Source organism: Monodon monoceros, unplaced genomic scaffold (assembly GCF_005190385.1).
Source record: "Monodon monoceros isolate NGI ecotype Baffin Bay Population unplaced genomic scaffold, NGI_Narwhal_1 Super_Scaffold_12, whole genome shotgun sequence".
NCBI classification, from domain to species: domain Eukaryota; kingdom Metazoa; phylum Chordata; class Mammalia; order Artiodactyla; family Monodontidae; genus Monodon; species Monodon monoceros.
This window is the reverse complement of record NW_021703768.1, coordinates 151826547-151839340: the sequence shown is the minus strand read 5'-3', so window position 1 is coordinate 151839340 and position 12794 is coordinate 151826547. Positions and strand designations below refer to the sequence as shown.

At 52.9% G+C, this 12794-nt stretch overlaps 1 protein-coding gene across 1 annotated transcript in view; it reads left to right on the top strand.

Annotated features, from left to right (window-relative positions):
- The window catches only part of COL23A1 (collagen type XXIII alpha 1 chain), a 321989-nt gene that overhangs the window by 286261 nt on the left and 22934 nt on the right, over positions 1-12794 (top strand). Inside the window, exon 4 of the mRNA XM_029216844.1 lies at positions 11615-11641. Coding sequence (XP_029072677.1) covers positions 11615-11641 — 27 coding nt within the window. The remainder of the gene's footprint in view (positions 1-11614; positions 11642-12794) is intronic.

The window sequence follows — 12794 nt, the reverse complement described above, 5'->3', positions numbered from 1 at the left end:
AATTAGTGAGAAATACATCTGGAGTCCCTCCCCCCGTGGAGGCTGTGATTGAGTGGGAGAGAGAATCAAAATTCAGGGCCAGGAAGGAACAACAGGTTGCTGCGAGTGTATTTGACCTGGCCCTGGCCTGGTGGGAGTCAAAGAGTACCGACTCCCAGGAAGGGAGGTGTGAGCTGAGGTCGGAAGGCCAAGTAGGGGCTGACAAATGGGAGCTTTGGGGGAATGTCCAGAGAGAGGGTACACCCAAGACAGGCCAGGCTGGGAGGGAACAGGAGAGTGGGGTCAGGGGCCAGCAGCCATGGAGTACCCAGCTTCATTGAGCAAGTGGTTGCTTCCCTAAGGGACCACAAGGTGGAGGGAACTTGCAGTAGCATCCAACCTGGGAAGGTCCAGGCTTAAACAAAAACTTTGCAAACCTATCAGGCTGCCCAGGAAGCAGTGAGTTCCCCGTCATTGGAGGTATACAAGCCAGGGCTGCATACCCACCTTTCAGGAGGGACATCTAGGGAGAGGTTGGCCCCAGTGGGTCATCTTCCGTACAAGAGCGGGTTCTTCCACTAATGGGTCCTCCCTTTTGGGCTACTTAGACCCAAACTCAGTGGGACAGGATGGCACGAGCCCAGCCGGGGAAGGGGGCACTTCAAAGATTCACAGACATCCCTCAGAGCCAGGCCTCTAGTGGGCACTGGAGCCTCGGGGACAGTCACAGTGGGGAGGGGAGGCATTGGGAAGACAGAGCAGAGGGTCAGTAACGGAGGAACTATGTGGAATGAGGGGGAGTTGAGGAAGACTTCTCAGAGGTTACACGTGAGTCTGGAAGGAGGACCGTGGAGGCAGAGGAGGGGTCCTTGAATGTCAGGCCAAGGGGCACTGCGACTCTGCCCTGAGGGTGGGGGTGAGGCTGTATTAGGTGCTGACGAAGCCAGAGAGGGATGGTGAGGTGGGAAGCGTGCGGGGTTTAGGCAGGAGATTTAGGCTTATGTCCCAGGCCAAGATGGCCATGCCTGGCCTCCCCAAGCTTCAGTTTCTTCATCTGTGGAATGGAGGTAATAATGGCACCTGCCTAACAGGGCTGTGCTCAGGGTCAGTGACATCCAGATGAGAAGGCAAATGTGTATGTCTTTTAGTTCTACCCCTTTTCCTGGATTCTTACCCCAAAACTGGCCCAGCACATTACAGTCACACTCATTCAACCCTTTTGTGTGCCAAGCTCCAGGCTGGGCACTGTCATCTATAGGAAACCATTCCATCCACACCACACCCACTCTCCAGAGGAGGAAACAGGCTCCAGGGAAGTTAAGCAGTTCACTCCAAGGTCTGCCGGGTAAAAACAAAACAATCAGAATGACCCCCGCTCCTTCGCTGTGTAGGAAGGATGGGCATGTGGGGATAGGAGGCAGGGAGGCTGGTGGAGACTGGTCCAGAAGAGAGGCCAAGTCCTAGGCAGGGGTGAGTGGGGGACTGGATGTGGACGTGGTTTGGAGAGATGGTTCAGAGCTAGAACTGCAGGCTCACAAGCTCATTGATACATTCCAGGGGCCAGCCAGGTGAAGAAATAGGGGAAACTGGCTGGGTGCAGGAGAGTGTAAGGAAAAGTTGGGCTTGGGATGAACTGGGGGGATACATGCCCATCTAAAGGGGGTGCTGCAGCTCAGCCCAAGCAGGTCGATCATTACCACATCTCCTAACATATCAAGAGAAGCTGGAGGGACTTCCCTGGTGGTGCAGTGGTTAAGAATCTGCCTGCCAAGGCAGGGGACACAGGTTCTATCCCTGGTCTGGGAAGATCCTACATGCCACGGAGCAACTAAGCCCATGCACCACAACTACTGAGCCTGTGCTCTAGAGCCCGTGAGCCACAACTACTGAGCCCACATGCCACAACTACTGAAACCCATGCGCCTAGAGCCCGTGCTCCACGAGAGGAGCCACTGCAATGAGAAGCCTGCGCACTGCAACAAAGAGTAGCCCCTGCTCGCCGCAACTAGAGAAAGCCCGCGCGCAGCAACAAAGACCCAACGCAGCCTGGAAGGAAGGAAGGAAGGAGGAAGGGAGGGAGGGAGGGAGGGAAGGAGGGAGGGCAGAAGGAAGACGTAAGTTTATTTTTTAAAAAAAGAGAGAAGCTAGAAATACAAGTTTTATACAAAATCTTTGGATTCTTAAGGATTCCAACCAATCCATGAACAGTGGGTGACAATTGTGTCATCCATGGAAACCAAAGAGGGCCTACCCCAAAGCCCAGGGTTTCAGAGATGCTGGAAATTCAAACATGAGTGAGGATGGGAGGAAGCAGGCGAGTGGACCCACAGACTAAGGCTCAGGGCAAAAGGGCAGATCAGGAGCGTGGCCTGGGGCATCAGGGGTCCCTGCAGAGCACCCGCTGTCGCCTCTGTGTCTGTTATGAGTTCTCTCAGTCACTCTGTCCCCTGGTGTCTTGGTAATGCTGTGTCTCAGTCCCACCGCCTGAGCTGGGCTGTCCTAGGCAGGCCACTCCCCTTTAGACTGCCTCCATCATGTAGTTCCAGCCACAATGGGACTGTCACCCTTCTGATCCATCCTGCTAGATCTTCACCCTAGCAGAGGCTGCCACCAAAATGGGTGCCTCAGCCTGTCTGCTATTTCCATTGCCTTCCATCAGACCAGCCCCATGTGCCTGAGCTGGAGATACCAGGCTAGAGGCAGCTCTCAGCAGACAAGCTCCATTCACTGATCCAGCTTCCATCCTCCCACACCCAATGGGAGTCAGGTCCGTCACTACCCTTCACCCCACCCTGGAACAATTTTTCATGATACCTAACAGGGTAATCATGTACAGGCAAATGTGTAATTTAAGCAGGTAGTTTGGGATCAATTCAAAGGCATAACACCATCTCTTCTAGCCATGATGTATAACAGACATACATGTAATTGCTTCCAGTGCATATGCAAGATATTCACTGAGCGTGCCCTCTCTGCAGAATAGAAGCCAACTGGCTTTCTGGCCTCACAGAATCATAGACCTAAAGGGACCTAGAGATTTTCTAGGCCAAGGGTTACAAACCCAGATGCCCCTACAGAGCTGGCAGGTCACCTCAGCAGGATAGCAGGCCAGGTGTGAGGCACTAGGGTGGGGTGGAGCCTGTAGCCCTGGGGCAGTGCCCAGCTAAAGGAACACTTGACCCAGCAGGTATTGCCAAGCACGTGGACCCAGGGTGCAAGATCTTCAACTTTTCAAGGAAAGTCCATACTCCAGATGTTTATGTGAAACGTCACAATTTTTAAATGTTGCAATTAATTTGGTTAGTTTTGCTTTTTTTTTTTTTAAGTGCATGGACCAAACCAAACCTGGCTCCAGGCCAGCCCTGCCCTCTCCTGTACAGACGAGGAGTGGAAGGGGGCAGCGTGGGCAGGCCAAGGAGCAAGTGAAGGGCAGGGCTCTGACCTCGGCAGGCTCCTAGGTCCCCACCAAGCTAAAGCCCTCACAGCTTGCTATGAGTTAGATGCAGTAGGTGACTGCAGAGCCCACTCTACAGAGGGCCCCAGATCCCAGGAAGGGGATCCCCAGGAGGAACCCTGTGCCACCACCAAGGCACGAGCTGCAGCCAGGCTGGGCGTAAAAATTGGGGGTCCTTTCTTCCCTTACCCTACGGTGGAATTCAAGTCTGGGAAATTGCTAAGCCCGGACAGTCTTGCTGTGGCCCATGTGTGTACAAACAGCCTGGCCTGAGAAATCAGAACCACATGGTGCTGACCTGCCCAAGGGGGCTTCCCACCCACCCCCTTGCCCACTGGACAGCCCTAATGAGACAGCCTTTGCACAGGAATGTGCACGCCCCAGGCTGGGACCCCAGGCCCCAACAGCCTTGTAATTTGATGAATTGTCAACGTCTGGGCCGTAATTACTGGGCCCTGGACTGATAATCCTGGTAAGCCCCCTCATCCAGGGGCCCTGTTCTGGTGCATTGGAGGGCTCCATTCCCCAAGGGGAGCTGTCAGCATTAATTACAACCAGAAAACAAGATAGTCACCCAGCTCCGGCCAGTCTGAGCATTTACTCCTGTCTCCCTCTAAACACAACCAGTGTACTGATTTACTTCAGTTCAACAGATACTCTTGCCAATTGGGAGGGCTGAGCCATAGCTGACAGGGAGGAACAGAACCAGCCAGCCCTGTACAGAGGAAATGGTTGACACTTCTTTGCCTCAGGGTTCCTCCAAGGCTTTGTTCCAGTGATGGAGTCGGCATACTCCATGGCCCATACTTACTTCCCCAAGAAACCTCCCCTCTTTTGCCGTAGTAGTTAATATTTCTCAGAAGATGACTCCATGGAACCCTGCTTAGGAAATAACCAATAGGGTGACAGAGGGAGGGAGCAAACCCATGAAGGTAAGAGATGACAGCAGTGGCACAGCCTGGCGTCCCATTGCCAGCCACTAGGAAGGCCACACAAAGATCCCTCCCCAGCACTGCCCACCCGAGAGCCAGTGCAGACTCTACCTCTGTGTCCACTTCCCTGTAGGGTCTCATGACTTGGGTTGCTCTGAAAGAGGAGACAAAGGAGACTAACCTGGGACCCATGTTGAACTTGTCATTTGAGAGAAGGACAAGACCTCCATTTTACGGCTGAGGAAACCGAGGCTCTGGGCTGCTCAGGTCCCTGAGCGAGGCAAGGGGCATGGGCCAGCACGGGGGCTCTGTCCTCCTGGCGTGCGATTCAGCGCACCACAGGGTTTTGTTTGCTTCCACACATCCGAAAGCATCCTGGAGCTCAACTGATCTGCACCAGGGAGGAGTGATTTAAAGCAGAACCCAGGCTTGTAAACAGCTGTGGGGCTTCGTGGAGGGCAGAAGGGGATGAAAACCTCTGGTGAATTCCACAGCTTTGATCAGGCAGGGGAGGCAGCCGGCAGGAACCGAGCACCTCCAGGCATAGTGCTGTGGCGTCTGACTCTCAGGATCACCCATTCTGTGGAAGCTGAGGCTCAGAGAGGGGATCTGAACCCAGGGAAGGCCCAAGCCCTGCCCTCACTCCATGGGCTTCCCAGTGTCGTTCCTTCCGCTCCTCTGGTAGGCGACCCAGGGGGAGCGGAAGCTGGAGCGGCTGATGGTCGGGGGAAGGGGAGGGCTGCCTTGATGGAATAAGACCCCATGCCACCAAGGCCATACCTCCACCCAGTCTGGGGCTCTGCTCGTCCAGATGGCCTGGCTTCCCAGAACCAGCTTGTCAGCTGCTGGGGCACTCAGCCTAGACCTTGCCCTGCCTTGGTCCAGCCTGACTACTGTACCCACCCCATGTTTGTCTTTGGCTCCCATCTGACCAGCCCCTGACCCTTCCCTCCTCTCAGAGCACCCAGAGCCAGGCTTGGGCCTCCCTCCAACACATGGAAACACCTGGTTCATAGATGGTCCACACAGCCTGCCATCAGAGTTGCTTTGCTAGGACTCAGCCAGGCCCTGAGATGAGAGAGCCCAGTGAGGCTGGGAACATTGCCCTCCGGGAGACCCACAAGCAGAATGATGGCTCAGGCAAATCTTGCAGGAAAGAAACCTATTTCATAGGGTGTAACCCCTTATTTGACCATAGTATTCCCTTCCCCAGGCAAGCCTGTTACACCCTGCAAGACACTGTTCCTTGGACACCAGTTTGGGAAAGGCAGTATGTAGAGGCAAGGCCCATCCTCTAAGGTTCACAGCCCAGGGCCCAACCTCCCCCAGCATAAGAGGGGTCAGAATCATGCCCCAGAGCTAGGCAGGTCCATCTGACTCCAAAGCCAGGCTGTTTCCTCCTCCACCCAACCCTTCTGTGAGTCCCCTCTTCAGTGACTCCCGGTCACCACTGGTCACCTATCAGCCTCTCCAAGGGTCAGCTGTTTCCCCAGAGAGAGAATTCAAGGGCCTGGGCACAGCCTTCTTGCCTAGGTGTCACCAGAGGTGAGCCCAGAGCCACCTCCTCAGACTAAGGCCATGGCTGTGGGTCAGCTCCACCCACAAGACTGGGCCAGCACCCTCTGGTCTCTAAACATTTGCACGTGGGCATTCTGTGTTTGCCAAGGGAATCTTCTTGGCATCATATCTAGCCACATACAGCTCCAATCTTGGGTTCCCAGGGAATTCGAGGTGACTTTCCTTCAGCCCTGCGATGGGCGTTTCCAAGATTGCTGCTCTTAATGCCCCTTCTTGCCATTATTCAGAAACTACAGACTTTATTCATGTTTTTAAAACTCCAAGACCTGGGGCAAGGGCTCTGTGATCCCAAATACAGGCAGGGCCCTGGGTGGGAAACTTGGTTTTCTGCCACTTACAGGGCTTCTCACAAACGAGAAAGCTGGGGACCAAGGCTGCACCATCAATGCGCCATCGAGGACAGTCTTGGAGTTGGCAGAGGGGAGCATCCTGCCTGGAAGGCAGGATTCACTCTCAGGAAGGGGCAGCTGAGGTCTAACGCTCTCAGAGACAGCTGGTGGCACTGATTTTTTCCCCTCTGGGGTCAAAGCCAAGGCAACATCCTCGGGCTCCCTTCTGCAGTGGACACTTCTAGAAAAGCAGGGCACCATGGCGCTGCATGCTTCACGTCAGCTGGAACTGGCCCTGGCAGAGGGTCAAAGTGAAAGAGGGTCCAGGGAGCCCTTGCCCAGGGAGGGTCTGCTCAGTGAGGGAGACAGATGTACCAGGAATCCTGGAAAGAAGGCAAAGCCTATGAACCTTCTCCCTAGGTTCCCTGGACAGCCATCTGTCACCCCCACTACCCTGTGCTGCAGAAGAGGGAGCACTCCATAGGGAGTGGAACCTATTTCAAGCCCTTGGACAATCCCACTGACTCAGCTTCTTCATCTGCAGGAGGGGGCATGGTACCCGTCTCCCAGGGCCGTGGCAAGGGCAAACCCCGTGAGGGATGCAGAGTCAAGTCCAAAGCGAACCCTGCTCTGTGTCCTGGCCTTTATCAGGGACACCTTGGACTCATCACGCTGTCCAGTTCCGAGGCCTGCTCATGTCGCAGCTGCTGCCGGTGACTTAGCAGTGAGGCCTGCTGTGTTCTCCCTCCTGACATATGAAGAAAAGAGCTTTATTTAGTTCTAAGCTGCACCTTAGTCTCCTTTTTTGTTTGTTTTGTTTTGTTTTTTTTCTTGTGATGAGGACTTTTAAGATCTACTCTCTTAGCAACTTTCAAGTATACAATACAGTAGTGTAAACTAGAGTCCTCATTGCTGTACATTACATCCCTAGAACTCTTGTAACTAGAATGTTGTACCTTTTGACCCCTTCATCCATTTCACCCACACCCACACCCACACCCACGCCCCCTTCCTTCTGGCAACCTCCAATCTGTTCTCTGTATCTAGGAGCGTGGGTTTTCTTGCTGTTGTTTTGTTTTAGATGCCACATATAAGTGAGATCATGTGGTATTTGTCTTTCTCTGCCTGACTTTTTTACTTAGCATAATGCACCTCAAGTTCCATCCATGTTGTTGCAAAAGGCAAGATTTCATTCTTTTTTATGGCTGAATAGTATTCCAGTGTGTGTGTGTGTGTGTGTGTGTGTGTGTGTGTGTGTGTGTGTGTGTACCACATCTTCTTTATCCATTCATCCATCCATGGACACTTAGGTTGTTTCTATGTCTTGGCTATTGTAAATAATGCTACAGTGGGGGTACAGATATCTTTCCAAATTACTGTTTTCATTTTCTTTGAATAAATACCCTGAAGTGGAATTGCTAGATCATAAGGTGGCTTTATTTTTTATTATTTGAGGAACCTCCATAGTGGCTGCACAATTTACATTCCCACCAGTAGCACACAGGGCTTCCTTTTTCTCCACATCCTCACCAACACTTGTTACTTCTTGAAAAGGAAGGAGCTTTACTTAGTTCTAAACTGCATCTTAGTCTCTTTTTAATTTCCATCTGCATTATGGCTTTTTTTAATCCATGCAGAATAGAGAGCGGCAAAGTTTGCACTGTGTTTGGGCTCAGGTCAGCAGGATGGACAGACACATGCAGGGCCTGGGCACAGAGTCTGCAGTGGCAACCACACTGGACAAGGTGACTGGGGGCCCGTGGGCAGGCGAGATCCAGTGGGCAATGGTACAGAGCAGGGAAGGTTTGAACAGAAGCATGCAAGGGCAGACAAGAGGGGAAAGTGGCCAGAGGCCAGGCAAGACCACTGCCGCGGCTTGAGTGTAGTGTGGACACAGAACTGAAGTGCCTGCCATGTCGGCTCCAGCCCCCACTTCTTCTGGCTGCATGGCCTGGGGCAAGGCCTTCCCCTCACTGGGCCTCAGTTTCCTCCTCTGTAAGATGGGTGTGATAAGACCTTCCTTACACAGGGCTTCTGTTGTGATTCAGGCAGAGTGTGGAGGCCACCAATAGCCCCCAGAAGAGACCCAGGATGGGACTGGGCCCTCTGTGTTATGGCAGCTGAGAGGGCTAGGGTGAGGGGTCCCCCATAGAGATGCCCAGAGGGACATGGCCCTGAGGAGGCCTAGCAGGGCCTGAGCATGGGGGGTAGATGAGGGGCAGGACCTACTTTTAGAGGACTGCTAAAGGGAAAATGCTTTTCATACGGATCCAGGTCAGGACAGCCAGGAGCTGGCCCAAGGAGACAGGCCGGCTAGGACAGCTTCTGATGAGCTGCAGATGGCGGGGACCGAAACTGCACCTGACCAGGAGCCCCCAGAGCCTGGGCCCCCAAGACCTTGGAATGGCCCCACTCCCCCTCTTCTGGGACCCTAGCTGCCCCCAGGCCATCACCCTGACATCCAGACCCTCAACTGAATGTGAAGGGAATGGCCAGAAGCACTTAGGAGACCAATTTTCAGAATTGCCCTGGTTTCCTGCCTGGAGTGAGGCCCTTGAGTGAGGGTACCAAGGAGCAGTCGCTCTCACAGCATCTGGGGAATCTGCAGATGGCTGTCGGCCAGGGCAGTCTGGAGACCCAGCCAGGGAAACTGGCTGTTTACCACTGGACCCAGCAGGCAGGTGGACCCAGTCCATGGCACCCCCATTGGATTCCTCTACACCTCCACAAGGGTATAGAGGAATCCAGTGAGGCTTTGTCAGGTGGGTGGACAGTGGGAGCTTTTGGGCAGTGGTCACCAGTCGTCTGAAGATACCACAAAGCCCCCAGACCACTGAGAGGCCCCAGCTCTCTAGACCCACCCTTGTATTATTTGACTTTTGCCTTCAAAGACCACAGCAGTGCAGGGAGCTAAGAGCTTTCAAGACTCTTCCTGTTATGTCTTAGTTCAGGCTACTCTAAGAAAGTACCATAGACTGCATGGCTTATAAACCACAGAAATCTATCTCTTCAGTTCTGGAGGCTGGGAAGTCTGAGATCAGAGTGCCAGCACAGTCGGGTTCTGGTGAGGGCCCTCTTCTGGGCTGCAGACTTTCAACTTCTTACTGTGTTCTCACATGTTGGGGAGAGAGGGCCAGAGAGCTCTCTGGGGTCCTTTTTATAAGGGCACTAATCTCATTCATGAAGGCTCCACCTTCATGACCTAATCACTTCCCAAAAGCCCCACCTCCACATACTATCACATTGGGGGTTAGGTTTCAACATATGAATTTGGGGGGGACACATTCAGTCCCTAACAAGTTACAAGTGACAGAAACTCAATTCAAACTGGCTTAAGGAAAGAAATGTATTCGCTGACAAACAGAAAGAAGTATGCAGAGATAGTTTCAGCTTCAGGCCCTTTGCGTGCCTTTCTCTCTGTCTCTCAGCTCTGCCTTCCTCTCTGTTGGCTCTTTCTCAAGCCATGTGGTGCCCCCAGGAGCTCCAGGATTAGCCCCATCAGGAGAAAAGAATCCTATTTCTTCTAAAGCTCCACCATTCAAAGTCCCAGGCATGACACTCATACCTGAACTACACACCCTGGCCGAGGGAATATGGTCACATGTCCAAACCCTATGGGGTGGATGGGGGTGGCTTTGGAGAAGAAACGGGCTCTGTTATCAGAGGAGGGGATTCTGGACAACAAACAGCACAGAGATGCCCCCACCCTGAGTCCACGTGAAATGTACCCAAGACCATGGGCTCGGGGCAGGCTTTGGTCTCTTGTCACTCAATTGTGCCTCTGGGTTGAAAAACACAGAAGAAATGCCTTTCCTGTGTGTAACCTCTGTGCTCTCTCACTCTCTCTCTCACTCTCTCTCTCTCTCTCTCTCTCTCTCGTTTTCCAGGGACCACTGGGTCTGGATGGCAAGCCCGTAAGTGATAACAGGGCAGTTGTAGGTGGTCCTGGGATGGGGCTGCCCCTGGGGTTGGGAGTTACCGTGGATGCCAGAGAGAAGGGCCACTAAGAACCTGGTTTAGCATGGAGAGAAGCTATTTGACCATCAGACTTGAGTTTAAATCCTGCTCCACCACCTGCTGACTGTGCAGCCTTGAGGAGGCCTCTTCACCTCCCCAGCCTGAGGCTTCTGTTTGTCAAACAGGCATATTAACTCTCCCCACAGGGATGCTGGGGATGCAAAGAACTGTGAACAGCACTGTCCCTGGTGCCCAGTCAGCCCTCAAAACACAGAAGGCCCTCCCAGCAGACCCCACATGAGGCACAAAGCATCCCCTCATACAGTCTCAAGACTTAGATGGTGGACATCAGGCTGAAGAGTTCTCAACACCTGGACCAGAAGCATATGGTCCACTGGCATCTTTAGCAGAATGAATAAGATGCACACAGAGACAGCATAATAAAATGAATAATTGGATATGGATGGAAGGAAGGAAGGACAGATGGATGAATAGATTGATGAACAGATGGACAGATGGATGGATGAATGGATGGGTGGATGGAAGAAGAGTCAAATGAGGTAATGAATTGTACACACAGTTGGATACATGGAAGAGTAGATGAGTTAGTGGATGGATAAATGCATGATGGCTGAGCAGACAAGCGAGTGAAAAAAATGAATGAATGAACAAATGATTGAAGAGCTGACCGATGAGTGCATCATTAAAGGGGAAGAAAGAACCCACTACCTAGATGGATGAGTGAATGAGCGAATCCATCACTACCTGAAGGGGACATGGATGTTTTGGGAAGGAGGCCAGTGATCGAGGTCCCTGACCAAGAGTGTGAACCCCAAGCTGGCCCACTGCAGCCTGGCCCCCACCCCGGGGTCTCTGAGCTCCACAGTTGGTGCCTTGTGTGTGACCTGACCAGCTTCCCTAGAAGTCCTGGTAACTTGGCAAAACTGAAAGAGACACATTTCCCTGCAGCCAGAGAGTGATGGCAGCCATCATGGCCTGCAGGGAGCCACCTCCACATCCACACACCCCCAGACTGTGAAGACAGTGACCTCCTCACTGGTACCTGGGCACAACGGGTGCTGAGCAGGGAGGGCTCTGTTCTCTGGGGGAAATGACTAGCACATGTGCCCCTGTCCAGAGAGGATGCCAATGACCACCCCAGTCTCCTGTCCTCCTTGTGGTGAGCACTGAGGTTCAGAGCTTCCTTGGGGCCAGCACAGGCAGCCCTCATAAAGGCTGATAGGCGTGTATGTTTTTCACTCAGCTGCCCACAGCTCTGCTCAGCCTCACAGGCCCTTCTGCCCTCAAAGCCTCAGGGAATACAGAAGGGGGCTAGCCTAGTGCTCTTCACTCACTCCTGTTCTTTCTCTATCTTCCTTCTCCAGGGACTTCCAGGCCCCAAAGGAGAAAAGGTAAGTGATGCTGGAAGCTGTCCAGATGCAGTAGGCTGATAAAGGAGGCCAGAAATCTGCCTTCAAACCCCAGCTCCAGAGTGTGACCTTGGGCAAGTTACATCCCCTCCTGGAGCCTTACTTTCCTCATCTGTGAAGTGGGGCTAGTGGTGCCTACCTCCTAAAATGGTTACAAGGCTTACATTTGACAATTTAAAGTACCTGGAGGGTTGAATCCGAGTTCTCCTGGCACCAGAGTGTAACAAAACTCAAAGCACAGTCTACCCAGAATGACGAGTTTCCAAAATAATCAATCCTGAAAAGGGGAAGGTGCCAGAAGAGCCTGTGGAATTGAACACTGACTGTTGATGGCATTCTTTGTGGGGAGGACACCCACCCAGGAAAACAAATGGCAGAGAGCTAACCCTTTGCAGCCCTTTGTGAGAAGGTCTTCCCTGACATTTGGCACTAAATGTCACAGTCAGACTCCTGGAGGGCTGGGAACTCCAAGTGACTTGGAGGGGAGCAGGAGAGAGGGGAGACCTGTGTGTCCCACAGTGGAGTCAGGGGAGGGAGGGGCCATAACAGACCTGGGTGTGGTAGAACCGACAGGGCACTTCTAAGGCAGGGCAGGGCAGGGCTGGGCGGCTGGGCTGCACCACTGCTATGTGGCCCACATAGGTCAGGGCAGCCAGTGTTCCGGTCCACCCTCAGGGCTGAGCAAGGCACAGGATCTGGTGTTCAGAGCCTCAGGTTTGCATTACAGCTCCACCACCAACTGTGTGGCCTTTGGCAAGTTACCCAGCTCTCTGGGCCTCAGTTTCTCCATCTGTAAATTAAAACCAACCTCTCATGGGGAAGACTGCGTGAGGTAAACGTCTGAATGTTCTTTGTAGATGATGAGACACTCGTGCAGTTGGCAGGTACAGTGATTGCCTTCTTGCCAATTCTGGCTGATGCCACCGAGTCATAGAAATGATTAAGGTAGGGGCTTTGAAAACAGAGAGAAATTGAAGTCTTGGCATCTACTGCTACATAGCATACTGCCCCAAAACTTGGTGACTTAAAACAGTAAATCAATTATCATCCCTCATTATTCCCAGGTTCGGGGGTTCCACTCTGCTGTGTCTGGGGGCTGCCAATAGATAACAGACCACCTGGCTCCAAGCCCTGG